The sequence below is a fragment of the Thalassophryne amazonica genome, chromosome 1, assembly GCF_902500255.1.
Source record: "Thalassophryne amazonica chromosome 1, fThaAma1.1, whole genome shotgun sequence".
NCBI classification, from domain to species: Eukaryota; Metazoa; Chordata; class Actinopteri; order Batrachoidiformes; family Batrachoididae; genus Thalassophryne; species Thalassophryne amazonica.
This window is the reverse complement of record NC_047103.1, coordinates 15,265,017-15,280,387: the sequence shown is the minus strand read 5'-3', so window position 1 is coordinate 15,280,387 and position 15,371 is coordinate 15,265,017. Positions and strand designations below refer to the sequence as shown.

The window sequence follows — 15,371 nt, the reverse complement described above, 5'->3', positions numbered from 1 at the left end:
ACACCCACCTTAACCTGTTTTTGCTCCTGCCAGCAGCATCGGTCTGACAGCCTCGAGCGGTGGCCACCTGGGGGACCAGGACTTGGTGGCTCTGGTGTATTGCAGGCCTCTGGCTGGTGGTAGAACTTCGTGGGTTTCGACTCTTCTCTGGATAGGCGTTGCCTGCCCATGTGTCACCATTTTGTTATTAATTGGACTCAGCATATTCGTCTTCTGTTTGCACTTTTGCATAATAAATCGTTATTTATTGGAATTCCTATTGACCGCTCATTTACGCCCCCTAACGTGGGTCCGTGCATTCACTTTCCCAACAACATCTTTTCAATCCGGACTTCACCTTGCTACAATTAGAAGTCACAAAGACACTCCGATACATCACAGAAACACCATGATGGTGGAAAATGAACACTTTTTTCCATCCAGCCATCCATCCATTTTCTTCCGCTTTATCCGGAGTCGGGTCGCGGGGGCAGCAGCTCAAGCAAAGCCGCCCAGACCTCCCGATCCACACACACCTCCCCCAGCTCCTCCGGGGGAACCCCAAGGCGTTCCCAAGCCAGCTGAGAGATGTAGTCCGTCCAGCGTGTCCTGGGTCTTCCCCGGGGCCTCCTCCCAATGGGACGTGCCCGGAACACCTCTCCAGCAAGGCGTCCAGGGGGCATCCGGAAAAGATGCCCGAGCCACCTCAACTGACTCCTTTCAACGTGGAGGAGCAGCGGCTTGATTCCGAGCTCCTCCCGAGTGACCGAGCTCCTCACCCTATCTCTAAGGCAGCGCCCAGCCACCCTGCGGAGGAAACTCATCTCGGCCGCTTGTACTCGCTATCTCGTTCTTTCGGTCATGAGCCAAATCTCATGACCATAGGTGAGGATCGGAACGTAGATTGATCGGTAAATCAAGAGCTTTGCCCCCCTACTCAGCTCTCTCTTCACCACAACGGTCCGATACAGCGACTGCATCACTGCAGATGCTGCACCGATCCGTCTATCGATCTCACGCTCCATCCGTCCCTCACTCGTGAACAAGACCCAGAGATACTTAAACTCCTCCACTTGAGGCAAGGACACTCCACCGACCTGAAGAGGGCAAGGCACCTTTTTCCATTTTTTTTCTCCGTTTTTTTAAATAAGCTGGATGAGCCCATGACTATGCTTTTAAAACATTGTGGAGGGGGGCGCGGGAGTGCAGCGCCCCTTCTGGCTACGCCCCTGTGTGGAGTTTGTTTCTCTGCAGCACCGTAAAAACGAGGGCGGTGCTGAAAAAAAAATCACGGGGCTCACAGCGGGTCGTGAGGGCGGTGCAACCGAAAAAACAGAGAAAGAAAGAAAGAGAGAGAGAGAGAGAGAGAGAGAGTCACCGGTTTGAAAGCCGGTAAGTGGTGACGAGCTTCCTCGCGGAGGAGCGCAGCCCACCGGGGGGAGAACAGGAGCTCCGCCAAACCACCGCGGCGATGAGGAACATTTTTACCGCAGAGGAAGCGCAGAGTTTAGGATTTCCCGTCGGGTTTGGCGGTGATGTAAACCGGACTACAGGAGGATGTCGCCTTGTTTGATGTCCGTCATCACGGGTCGGTCCTCCGCCTCCCTCCCCGCGGTATGTATCCTTCCACCCGCTGCGTCTCTGCAACCTGTCTGAGTGCACGAAATAGAACTACTCAAAGCCACCGGCACAGAAACGCTTACAATAAATAAATAAATAAATAAAAAAAAGTCTGCTTAAAAAAAACAAACAAACAAACAAACAAACAAAAAACTGTGACTTGACCTCCATTGGGAACGTTTCTGCGGGTTTCCCCCCCCCTGTTTACTTCTGCAACTATACCTGATGGCATCCGGACAGGGGCGGCTCAAGAGGTTTTTGTCTTTGGGGGGATGGCGGGGGGCATAATTTGTTATGGAGAAATTTTCCCTGGCAGCATGGTGGTTTAGAGGTTAGTAGTGCTACCTCACAACGCGATGGTTACAGTATGCACACAGCAAAAGCAAATTTTGTCTGGTTGCAGGGGTGGGTTGAATTAAGTTGTATGATGCACCACTATATGTCAGTGGCGTCAGCAGGCAAAGATGGGTGATGTGGAGAAAAAAAAAAAACTATTTATAAAATTCTCTCTATTAGATGGTGCACTCTAAAGCATTTTGACACTTTGTATGTCTAATTTAATAAGTTGTTCCTCAGTATTACTCATTTGTAACAACAGCAAAGATACAAAATCTAATAGATTTCATGAAAATTCAGTAAGGTATATCTTATATATTATATTCCAATTCTAAGGTGGAACTATGCCAGTATACAAAGGTATATCTAAATACCTAAAAAGGAAGAGTAAAACAGGAGAGTAGAAAAGAGTAGAGTGGAGCCACTCATTTATTTGATTTGGGTGCTTTGTTGGTTGTCCATTCGGCTGCTCCAGTTTTGTGTTCAGGGTTGCCACAGCGGATACAACCAGATCCGCATTGATTTTTGGCACAGGTTTTACACCGGATGCCCTTCCTGACGCAACTCCAGTGTTACCTGGAGAAACACACACAGCCGCTGGTGTTCCAAAGAGGTCTCCCATCCAAGTACTAACCCGGTCCCGCACTGCTTAGCTTCTGAGGTCTGACGGGATCAGGCTGACACAGAGCAGATCAGCTGCATTTGGATGCTTTGTATAATGTTAAAATGTAATTTTGATTTTCAAGCTAATTGCCCCATGCTTTTGCCACCTATGATACAGTATTGATTACTTTGTATTGCAAAGTATCATCAGGTTTGCATAAATTATGACGCCTCAAAATAAATAAATAAATAAAGCATCACAAGCTGTTTTCTTAGGTGACAAAGGACAATTTGGATATTTCCCCAAGTGCAGCAAGAAGTTATTTTGTCCATTTCTGGCTATAATTGAGCAGAATTTTGATGCACCCAGCTGCCTTTGACACTTGATTGGATATAGCAGGTATACAAAACAAATTAATGAATGAATATATATGTGTGCACAATTATTCGGATCCAGAATTATTATGCAACTAAATAAAAAAAGTGCAATCACATTAGTTTGTTTTCATTTATTAGTGTAATTATAACAAATTAACAGCTCATAATGTTTTTTTGTTTGTTTTGTTTTTTGGTTCACTGCTGCTTGCATTTTTGTGTTTTTGAAATTGTAGTTTAAGGATAAATTTATAGTTGGGTACATGTATAATTTTATATACATATGTATAATTTTTACTTTTGGTTTTACTTTTGGCGTTTACAAGCTTTTGCTTCTGCCTGCACCCTTTTGGGCGCATGGGTGCATTGTTTGATTATTTTCTTTCTTTCTTTCTTTGTAAGTTTTTTGTTGTTCTGGATCTGTGTTTGCCAAATAAATTCATTCATTCATTCAATATTTTAGAAATGACACTTTTGTCATTTCTAAAATATTTGTTGACCAGTATAGCCACCCTTCTTTTCAATAACTGCTGCAATCCTTCCATCTATGGCGTCTGTCAGTTCCTCAATCTGATCTCAATCGATTGGCTTTTCTTGCAGCAGCATCCATGGCCCCCCAAATGCTGTTCAAAAAGGTGCAGTGTGTTTCCTTTCTGTAAATCTCATATGAGAAGGACCCACAAGTTCTCAGCAGGGTTTAAGTCAGTTGAGGAAGGGGGTGGGTGGGTGCAGGTCATTATTCTGTCATCTTTGAGGCCTTTGCTGGGTAGACCTTTGGCATTTGGTCATAGACCTTTGACCTTTGCTGGGTAGACCTTTGGCCTTTGGTCATAGACCTTTGGCCTTTGCTGGGTAGACCTTTGGCGTTTGCTGAGTAGACCTTTGGCATTTGCTCGGTAGACCTTTGGCATTTGCTTGGTAGACCTTTGGCCTTTGCTGGGTAGACCTTTGGCGTTTGCTGAGTAGACCTTTGGCATTTGCTCAGTAGACCTTTGGCCTTTGCTGGGTAGACCGTTGACATTTGCTTGGTAGACCTTTGGCCTTTGCTGGGTAGACCTTTAGCCTTTTCTAGGTAGACCTTTGGCGTTTGCTGGGTAGATCTTTGGCGTTTGCTGGGTAGACCTTTGGCCTTTGCTGGGTAGACCTTTGCCTTTGCTGGGTAGACCTTTTGCCTTTGCTGGGTAGACCTTTTGCCTTTGCTTGGTAGACCTTTGGCCTTTGCTGGGTAGACCTTTGGCCTTTGCTGGGTAGCAATGGAGTACTTGGATGCATGTGATGGAGCATTGACTGTCCTGCATAAAATCTCAGCCTTCTTGAGTGATGCAGAATTTTTCTTGTACCACTGCCTCAAGAAAGTATCTTCTAAATACTGGCAGCGGGTCTGGGAGTTGATCTTAAGTCCATCTTCAAACCTAAAAGGTCCAACCAGCTCATCCTTAATAATACCGTCCCATACCAGTACACCTCCTCCACCTTGCTGGCATCTGACTCAAAGTGGTGCTCTGTGTCTCCATTAGTGATCCACCCACAGGTCGTCTCATTTCTTCAGTCCATAAAACTTTTGAAAAGGTCTGTCTTCAGATTATTTCTTGGCCCAGTCTTGACATTTCAACTTATGAGTCTTGTTCAGTGGTGGTCATGTTTCAAGCTTCCTTACCTTTGCCGTGTCTTAGAGCACTGAACACCTTGGACTTCTGGACACTCCAGGTAGGTTACAGTTCTGGAATATGGTACTGCTGGAGGATAGCGGTTTCCTGGTGGTGTCACATTTTAATTCTTCCCAAGTCTGTTGCAGTTAATTTGTATCTTTTCTTCTGCACACGTTTCTTGCGACCCTGTTGACTGTTTCCAACAAAATCTGTGACTGTTCATTGATCACATCTCGGTAGCTTAGCTATTTCAAGACTGGTGCATTCCTGTCAAAGGCATTTTATAGTTTGTGACTAAGGCATTAATGGCCTTGGGCCACACCCTCTCTCATTATGTCTACCACCTGAGAATGCTTAAATCCAACAAGTGTTCAGGTTTATTCGGCTTGGAGTTGGAGAATATGCAAAGAAGTGATAAGGTCAGAATTCCCACTAGAAACCGAGTTTCATTTTCTTGGGATCACAAGAAAACATTTGTTATATTGAGCAATGGCAAAAAAAAAAAAATGTTAATTGACAATCGCTCCTGCTTCTGTTATTTGGAACAAGTTTGCATTTAAAGTAAATTCCAGGTGCCGTCCACATAGGTGTTAATTCACACATACACACACAGAACACAACAGCTAGAACTAACTAAAGAAATAATTTAACAAGGTCAGAGGGCTCAGAGAGCACAGTGATGCCACGCCCACATTTAAAATATATTTAGGTACACTGATATAAAATGTTTCAACTTGTTTCCATAAAATGATCCATTTTCATATGTGACCATGAGGCTGGAAATTTGACCTTGACCTCTGACCTCCACCATTGACCCATTGGAACCAAATCTCTGCTGATTTGATTAGATCAGGCTTTCTTAAGATGTCTTGCTAACGTGCATTTAAATAGAGCCTGAGGAGATCAGGAGAGCGTCTGTCTCTTGCAGTGGTACCAACAGTCAATGCAGCTGCCCTTCTGAAAGGATACATACAATTTGGGAAACCACTCACAACAAACAGATTAGTCAGGACCGAGGCTGGTGAAGGCGGAGCTATCATCCTTCACCTTTTCTGAACGTTGGACTGTCATTCTCCTGTTGCCTGAGGTTGGGGGTCTTGGACTTAGTTGTTTGACAAGGATCCGTTTTAATAATCCTTTACAATCCCAAAGCAATAAGAACAACAACAGTTAAAAAACTAGGACTGCAAGCAGTCATATACGGGCCCTCGTGCCGCGTGACTGCCTACCCAGGTCAGCGCGTCCCCTTGTGACTGGATGTGGGCAGGTGCATACAGGGGCTGACCCTCATCACACAGTTCAAGTTTCAAGCAAATCAGACAATGCATGAAGGAGTTATGAGAAGATGATTGTTCATCCACTAGGGGGCGCTCAGTGCACAAACAGAGGGGCAAGGTGTGTTAAGGGGCTGACCCTCATTACACATGTGAAGTTTCAAGTCAATCAGGTAATGCGTGAAGGAGTTACCATGACTTGATGTTCTATGGCGAAGATTCAAAATGGCGGTGCCATAGCGGACACACCCTTCAACATAGAGAAAAGCTTTCGATAACTTTTGATCAGTATTGTCTCTGGATACTGTGAAAGAAATTTGAAGTGCATTGGACAAAATCCCTAGGAGGAGTTTGTTCAAATACAACGTGTGGAAATCACGCCAAAATGACAAGAAAATTTAAAATGGCTGACTTCCTGTTTGGAGTAGACCCATGATGCAAGAGACTTTTTTGTACGTCTATGCAAGTCACACATGTGTACCAATTTTCATCTCCCTACTCCAAAAAACCCCTATGGGGAGGTGTTTTTGAAAGTTGCAAAGGGGCGCTATTGAGGCATTTTGCCCCGCCCATGGGTGACGCCCCTATGAATTGTAAGAGGTTGACATGCTCGACCTGTTTATCAATTTTCATGATGATGTGACAAAATTATAGCCGTCAAAAGGAAGAACGTAATTTCATGCCGCAGGTGCGATATTTGGTACGCTGCCACACGGACACCGTTACTCGTAACTTCACGGCGATCATCGCCTACGTTCATCAATTTGTTCTGCATGTTTTAGAAGTGGAATGAAGTTGATGGGGTTAACTATGTTGCATCAGTACCTGTTTAAGTATAGTGTTCCATGGCGAAGGGTCAAAATTGCAGCACCATAGCGGCCACACAACAATCCCAAAGCAATAACAACAATTAAAAAAAAAAATCGTAATAATAAGAGCATCTTGTGCTATGTGTGAGCATGGTCAACTGATCTCATTGGAGTGAATTAACAATAGTTCATGGATGCTGTGGTCAGTCAGTGAATGTGGTGGTCGCCAGAAACCGAGGCTCGGGACTTGGGAATGCCTTGTGATCTGCCAGGAAGAGTTACAGAACTTGGCTCAGGATAGGGAAGTGTGGAATGAGCTGCTTAGTCTGCTGCCACCATGACTCGGACCCGGATAAGCAGCAGAAAATGAATGAATGAATGAATGAATGAACAAGTTTTCTCGTTGGGCAATCGAAATTCTTGAGGGTGGTGGTGATGGTGATGGGGGCTTCCGCCCACTTCAGCCTCTTCCTAGAGCCGCCTGTGCCTCAAAATGCTCAAATCTTTAGAAAAGAAACCAATTTATGTGTAACTTTTTTCTTGCACCAAAAATATGTTTTGTGTGACATCTGCTGTTGAATTATGTTTAAGAGACTGCAAAAAGCACAAATGTGGAGCGTTGATGCAGGATTCTGTTTAATGTTCACCTGTGGTAAGTGGAACCAACAGAGGAATGGCTTTGTGACATTATAAGGAAAGGAATTGACATAAAAGGTAAAATTTTGTTAAAGATAAATAGAAACATTTGGAGTCTGATCTGGATTAGCCCCAGAATGTCATCAATACTTTTCTTACTCAGACTGCTGGCTTGGCGTTCTTCGGGTCAGAGAAGAAATGATTCAATTTTGAGGTCGATGTTGAGTTGATTTAAAATATTTTCTTTGTTGTCTCTATTTATCTCTGTCCCAGTGTTTCCTTGTGACATCACGTTTCTGTAAATCAACTTAAGCGGCATTAGTTTGCTTGTCCCTCTCGTGTCCTTTGGACGATACTTGAGGTTGACATATGGATGATGGTCAAGCCCAGAATTTCCCTTAAATGGTTTGTTCTGGCAAAGGTTGAGGTCATTGGTGTCAAAGGTCAAAATGAGCCTTTTCACTCTACTGTGCACCAAACCTGGCACACACATGTAGGTGGGTTTTGGACTTGCCCAGGCAAGATCAAATGTACAGTAAGATTGGAGTCAAGGTCATTGAGGTCACAGGTTAGAATGGAAGTGGTTTCTGGAATTGCTCATGAATGGCTAAATTTGCTAAAGGTCAGTCACTGGGGCCGAGGTCACGTCTGTCTGTTTGTTGGCTCTTGGTTTGCTGATTCCAAACCTGGTACATGAATCAAGGCTGGACCCAGAATTATGCTTAAAGAATTAATTTAGGCAAATGTCAAGGAATTTGATCGTCAACCCAACTGGGACCAATTGTGGCACCCATATAGGTGGATCCCAGAACTGCCCTGGCAAGGTCAGCCAGAGGTCAGTCATTTGAGTAAAGGTCAAAGTCATTAGGGTCAAATGTCACATTGCGGTAACCCAAACTATCTTCATCGTCACAATACTATTCGGTTGTACTCAGAGAAAGGCTGAAGTCCTCTGAGTGTTGATGGATTTATGGTGGGTAGATTCAGTCGTGCGTGTGAACAAAATATCTTGTACTGTATATAAAAGCAACACTTATAATGTGTCTGCCACTGTTTTAAATATGATGGAATCATCATTTTTTCTGTGTTTCTCTACATCCTGTGTCATCGACCTTTGCAGCTTGACATGTTAATTCCACATCTTGACTGTGGACTCACTGGCCACTTCATTAGGTACGCCAGTGAAGCATCAGCCAGTCCATCAATGCAGTTAGCAACGTGGACAAGTGGACAACTTGGTCAAGGGGATCTGATGATATTCAAACTAAGCATAACTCCAGATTTGGCAGGTTGGGGGTGCGAGGGGGTAGGATGATTTAAGTAACTTTAAATGTGGCGTGGTTGTTGTTTGTTCACAATTCACAAACTGATGATTTGCTGGGATTTTCAATGTGGAACAATCTTTGAGGTCTTCAGGGGATGATCCATAAAAAGAAAAAACATCCAATGAGCACAGGTTCTCTGTGCGAAAAGGTCAGACAAGAAAGACCAGACTCATTTAAACAGATGGAAAGATGTCAGGAGCTCAAATAGCCAAAATATGCAGTGAGAAGTGGCCAGTGAATGTATATCTGGCATGTTGTATGTGGTGTGATGCTGTTTAAATCTTGTTCAATAATATCTGTGCTAATTCCTTATTTTATGTTAGTTATCAAGTATTTGCTTTTGTTATCTGTTTAGAAGTGTCTTGAACTTGGTCTCAACAGAAGAGTTAGGTTTCACTTCCATCACGCATGCGCAAGTTTCAGATAAAGGGAAGGCTTCCCTCTGTTTGTGGGGAGCCAATAAGATTAGGTTTGTGAGATTAAAACCCACCCACTGTACCGTCTGTATTGTCTTGTATAAAAGCATTATACCGGCCATGTTCGAAGTCATTTCAGGAAATGGAGTCCGTGTGTGGGCTCCGTTTCTGGGGACCCAGGCCTGGATTTCAGCATGACTTTCAATAAATTCCAACTGAGGAATAAATCAATTTTGTTCTGTAGAAGGGGCATCAGAAGTGGATGGATCAGATGTTTCTCAGTTTCAGACGTTGCCGTCATGAGTCTTAAATGAAACAATTCTAATCATTGTTTTTAATAATAAAGAGGAGAGATGCTGATTGAATGACATTCTGTCTTTTTAGAACTATTCCAGCGGATGAGCAAAGCACCAGGAACGAGGTTCCTCTGTGAGGAGGATTGGATTCTCCCAAGCAGTGACATCCTGCCCTGTGGGGTCAATCCTCCCACAGCCTGGAGCCACCTGTCTTCCCGAGGATGAGAGTGCCGGAGCACACCGATGAGGCCAGCAGGCCCTGATGGTTGCCAGTGCTCTGGAGCTTTCCGGTCGGTGGGAGAGGCTCGAGCCGCAGCCGCGTGCTAGGATGCTACGCCAGGTCTTGCACACAAGCCTGAAGAGCTGCTTCCACAGACTGGGCCGATTTGTGGCGAGCCACCCGGTGTTCTTTGCCTCGACGCCTGTGCTCCTCTCCATCTTATTGGGAGCTAGTTTTAGCCGGTACCACGTAGAGGAGGACGTGGAGAACCTGCTCGCACCCAAGCACAGCCTGGCCAAAATAGAGGGCAACCTGGTGGAAAGCCTGTTTCCCGTGAACCGTTCCAAGCATGCACTGTACTCTGACCTGCAGATGCCAGGTCACTATGGCCGTGTGATTATCACCACCCGGAAGGGGAGCATATTGGACCCACTTCACCTGGATACCATACTACAGGTATGCAAACACACTGCACACCGTGTCTTCCTCACCCCTAGTCTGGAGGCAACTCAAGTACTGCACATTTTCTGTTTGTTCCTGTTCTACCTCCAGTCAGTCAGCAAACAAGAGCTTTGGCTGGTGTAGGGAGAGATGGAAAGACATGGAGTAGTAAAGTTGCCTGAAGACAAGGTCTGTTCTGTAATTTGTGTCTGTAGCATGGCCCCTTGAGCCTGGTCTGCTTGAGGTTTCTTCCTCAGAGGGAGTTTTTCCTTATCACTGCTGCTCTGGGGGTTCGTAAGGTTAGACCTTACTTGTGTGAAGGGCCTTGAGGCAACTCTTGTGATTTGGCGCTATATAAATGAAAATAAATTGAAAAAAAATTAAGAAAGGCCTGTCAAGTGTGACACTGAACCTCCAGTGTCTCCTTATTGTGTCTTCATCTAACTCAGGGGTGGGCAACAATGTGCCTTGAATGTTGTGAAGTTATGGGGTAAAAACAGCGATGAAGGTCAGTTTCAGTTTGTACAGGGGTCAAAAATTAAAGTTGCTCTAATTTTGGTAAAAAGTGATGCAGATTATTGGTTGAGTGAATAGGGCTTTAAAAATGACTAGTTTGCACCATGTGTCATACTTAGTTGTCATGTTACAGGGTCACATATGTCACATGTCATATAGAATCCAATGGGCGTCAACATTTTTTGACCTTTACTTTGGACAGTAAACATTCAACATGGTCAAAACTCTTCCATTTATTAATCCTAGTAGCTCAACCAATAATTTGCATCACTTTGTACTAAAATTGGAGCAACCTTAACTTTTGCCCCCTGTACAAACTGAAATTGATATTTGCCACAGTTTTTGCTGTTTTAACTCCATAACTCCAGAACATTCAGGCATAGATAGTCCAAACTATACCTTTTTGGAATATTCATGATCAGATGAATAATGTGGTATACTTTTCAATATGATTGGAGCATTTGTAAATTTTGACCCCTGTGTAATACTTCATTAACCCCAACTTGGCCGCCTATTGAAAAATCAAGTGAATAGTCTGCTTTTTCAAAAGAGTAATATCTCAGGAGTATTTGTGCCAAATTTGATGATTGTACCACCATTTCAAAGAGTGTACGTACAAAGAGAATGGGAGGTAAGCATGTGAAGCGCTTGTACCATGTATTTAAGGAATCACATTTTAGAAATACAATACTACAGGATGGTATCTGGGCAAAATGCAAAGTCTGTGTTTTGGGGGGGTAGTATGCATATTAATACCAAACTGCCATGATATGGATGTTACGTTTCAATGCAGGCAGTCATACAGAAAATACGCGGTGGAAAATTGTAATGCAAAAACATGTTTTGCAGACGTGAGTTCTTTCTGGAAACCTCTGAGTCGATCAGACTTATTGACATGTGAGTGGAAACTAATGATCCACAGGAGCTAGAGAGGACCCACCTGCTTAAATCAGTGGTGTGCGAAAACGTTGGGTTCCCAGTGGTGGATCAGATGAGGACGGCCTTGTTCTGTTGTCTTCCGTTATAATGTGTGTGTGTGTGTGTGTGTGTTTACTCAAAAGCGTACGTCACATTTCGGTTGTTCTCAGACACAAACTTCCTGATGCGTTCACTGTTGTTTGTAAGTCTCTCTCTCTGTCTCTCTCATCCACACACACACACACACACACACACACACACACACACACACACACACACACACACACACACACACACACACACACACACACACACACACACACACACACACACACACACACACACACTGTCCTAAGGAGCCACAACTTCTCTTTTAACACATATTCAACGCCATCAGCCAGATGTGCTCATAATTAAAAAACCTGTTTGTTGCCAAACTGGGATTTCCAATCATGATGTGAACCAAACCGTGTCTTCTGTGCTGTTCCAGCCCTACGATATTTCTAAAAAGTTTACCAACTCAGTGTTTGGTGAGTTGCTCATTTCGGTTTTGTCAGTAGTTGAAGTCAATACTGTGAAGCACTTTAAATAGTTACAAAAGCAGCAAAATGACATATCTTGAATGTACAAAAAGTAGAAGGCCCACTGGTGTCTGCGTTTATCTCCAGAATCTATAGTGTGAAGTGGACGAGTCTATGTCTTTCCCTTGATCTGGATGCTGGGTACTTTCCCAGCCAAGGCCAGTACCCTTTGACACCTGTGTGAACTGAGACAATCCAGATTATCTTGTCCAAGGACACCAACAGGTAGCATGAGCAGGGTTCGAACTCTCGGCTACCTACTGGCAGGCCAGCTCCTTATCTAATGAGCTACCAGGTGTCTAAGATTCACAAGATACATCCATAGAATCACTGGTCAAATTATTACGTCTGCCACGGGCCTAATAAAATCATCAGCATTTATTTATTTGTTTGTCTGTCTGACTGTTTGCAGGATTACATCAAAACTACTGCACGGATTTTGACAAAATTGTCACCACAGATACAGTAGTGTTCAGAATAATAGTAGTGCTATGTGACTAAAAAGATTAATCCAGGTTTTGAGTATATTTCTTATTGTTACATGGGAAACAAGGTACCAGTAGATTCAGTAGATTCTCACAAATCCAACAAGACCAAGCATTCATGATATGCACACTCTTAAGGCTATGAAATTGGGCTGTTAGTAAAAAAAAAAAGTAGAAAAGGGGGTGTTCACAATAATAGTAGTGTGGCATTCAGTCAGTGAGTTCGTCAATTTTGTGGAACAAACAGGTGTGAATCAGGTGTCCCCTATTTAAGGATGAAGCCAGCACCTGTTGAACATGCTTTTCTCTTTGAAAGCCTGAGGAAAATGGGACATTCAAGACATTGTTCAGAAGAACAGTGTAGTTTGATTAAAAAGTTGATTGGAGAGGGGAAAACTTATACGCAGGTGCAAAAAATTATAGGCTGTTCATCTACAATGATCTCCAATGCTTTAAAATGGACCAAAAAACCAGAGACGCATGGAAGAAAACAGAAAACAACCATCAAAATGGATAGAAGAATAACCAGAATGGCAAAGGCTCACCCAGTGATCAGCTCCAGGATGATCAAAGACAGTCTGGAGTTACCTGTAAGTGCTGTGACAGTTAGAAGACGCCTGTGTGAAGCTTAATTTATTTGCAAGAATCCCCCGCAAAGTCCCTCTGTTAAATAAAAGACATGTGCAGAAGAGGTTACAATTTGCCAAAGAACACATTAACTGGCCTAAAGAGAAATGGAGGAATATTTTGTGGACTGATGAGAGTAAAATAGTTCTTTTTGGGTCCAAGGGCTGCAGACAGTTTGTGAGATGACCCCCAAACTCTGAATTCAAGCCACAGTTCACAGTGAAGACAGTGAAGCATGGTGGTGCAAGCATCATGATATGGGCATGTTTCTCCTACTATGGTGTTGGGCCTATATATTGCATACCAGGTATCATGGATCAGTTTGGATATGTCAGAATACTTGAAGAGGTCATGTTGCCTTATGCTGAAGAGGACATGCCCTTGAAATGGGTGTTTCAACAAGACAATGACCCCAAGCACACTAGTAATCGAGCAAAGTCTTGGTTCCAATCCAACAACATTAATGCCTCGCAGATGTGAAGAAATCATGAAAAACTGTGGTTATACAACTAAATACTAATTTAGTGATCCACAGGATTGCTAAAAAAGCAGTTTGAACATAATAGTTTTGAGTTTGTAGCATCAACAGCAGATGCTACTATTATTGTGAACACCCCCTTTTTGACTTTTTTTTACTAATAGCCCAATTTCATAGCCTTAAGAGTGTGCATATCATGAATGCTTGGTCTTGTTGGATTTGTGAGAATCTACTGAATCTACTGGTACCTTGTTTCCCATGTAACAATAAGAAATATACTCAAAACCTGGATTAATCTTTTTAGTCACATAGCACTACTATTATTCTGAACACTACTGTAGAAGACTCCATTAAATTTGGGAGGTGATCCGGATCCATATTCTGGATAAAAATTTCACTTTACGAATCATATATAGGCTTTTAAGGATTATGTCAAACCTACTTAACAGATTTTCACCAAAGTTTCACCACACATTGGCATTAGGCCATGGAAGACTCCATTACATTTTGGAGGTGATCTGGATCTGGATTCTGGATCAGGATTTCACTTTGTAGACTTTTAAGGATTACGTCAAAACTACTTCACAGATTTAAACCAAATTTGCACTACAGACAGATATTAGGCCATGGAAAACTCCACTGAATTTTGGAGGTGATCTGGATCCAGATTTGGGATCAGAAAGATTCTGAAACACCATGCAAAATCAAACTGATGCGATATCAAGATCAGGAAGACAAGGAAGACAAACGTTCAAACATAAAATTGCTAACTTTAGCAAAATTTACATCACATGTGGCTGTTGTAGAAAGGAAGTCCCTGTTAGTGTTGGATGTTGGGAGTGATCCGGATCAGTATGCAGGTTCTGCAGCAGAAACATACGACATCACGATGTAAACCCAAGATTAGGAAGACACTATTTTGTTTCAGCTTGTGAATTAAATATCAGATTGCAACATCTTGATCAGTTGGACCATTCTGGTTCAGTATGCAATTATAGCTTTGTGTTGTGGAATCCGGATCCAGGTAAAATCCGGGTCACGATGTGAATCACATATGTTTTATTTTGAGTCCTCGTCAACCCTTGGCGGACGTCAGAAATCTTGGATTGCTCTTGTTTTGTTGGGTCAGGAAGGGCATCAGGCTTAAAACATGCACCAAATCAACATGCAGATCCACCTCCGATCCTCTGTGGTGACCCCGAGTTAAACAAGGGACAAGCCAAAGGGATTTTTTAAGAAGGTCACAGTTCTATTTTGTGGTCTAGAGTGGGTTGTGATATTTGACTGTGGAGGCTGTGTGAATTTGTATGTCTTTGCAGATGCATATTTATGTGTGTGTTTTTGTCGGATGTCGTTATCGTGACCCACTTTGCATTCCCAGGAAAAAGCGACAGTCCATAGAGGACTAACATAGTTAGACAAGCGAATTTTGGACTCTGTGTCATTTCCTCCAAAAAAGGCAGTGAGTGAGAGACCGGTTACCAGGGTGTGTGCACAAAATCAACTTGGGTTCTACTGAAACCATTTTATTGCATTATATCCTGTATGTACCTGACGTGTCAGTTTCTTTTCTCAAGAACATGTCTGAACACCACTGTCTGGATTACTGCATTTCCCAACACATCTTTGAACAAACCCACAGAATATTATTATTGCTCAAAATAAGAGGGAAATGGGTCGGACACGAAAGCTTAGTGACTTCTTTCAAGCCGCGCCGCAGATAACGCACCACTGCTGTGAAGATAATTGCGCTTGAAAACCTATTAACGAAACTGCAGTTACTTTTT

At 43.2% G+C, this 15,371-nt stretch overlaps 1 protein-coding gene across 1 annotated transcript in view; it reads left to right on the top strand.

The window, feature by feature from the left end:
- Positions 1-1,264: 1,264 nt before the first annotated feature.
- Positions 1,265-15,371, top strand: part of ptchd1 (patched domain containing 1) — a 31,858-nt gene continuing 17,751 nt past the window's right edge. Inside the window, exons 1-2 of the mRNA XM_034165950.1 lie at positions 1,265-1,593; positions 9,407-9,994. Coding sequence (XP_034021841.1) covers positions 9,581-9,994 — 414 coding nt within the window. The 5' untranslated portion in view covers positions 1,265-1,593; positions 9,407-9,580. The remainder of the gene's footprint in view (positions 1,594-9,406; positions 9,995-15,371) is intronic.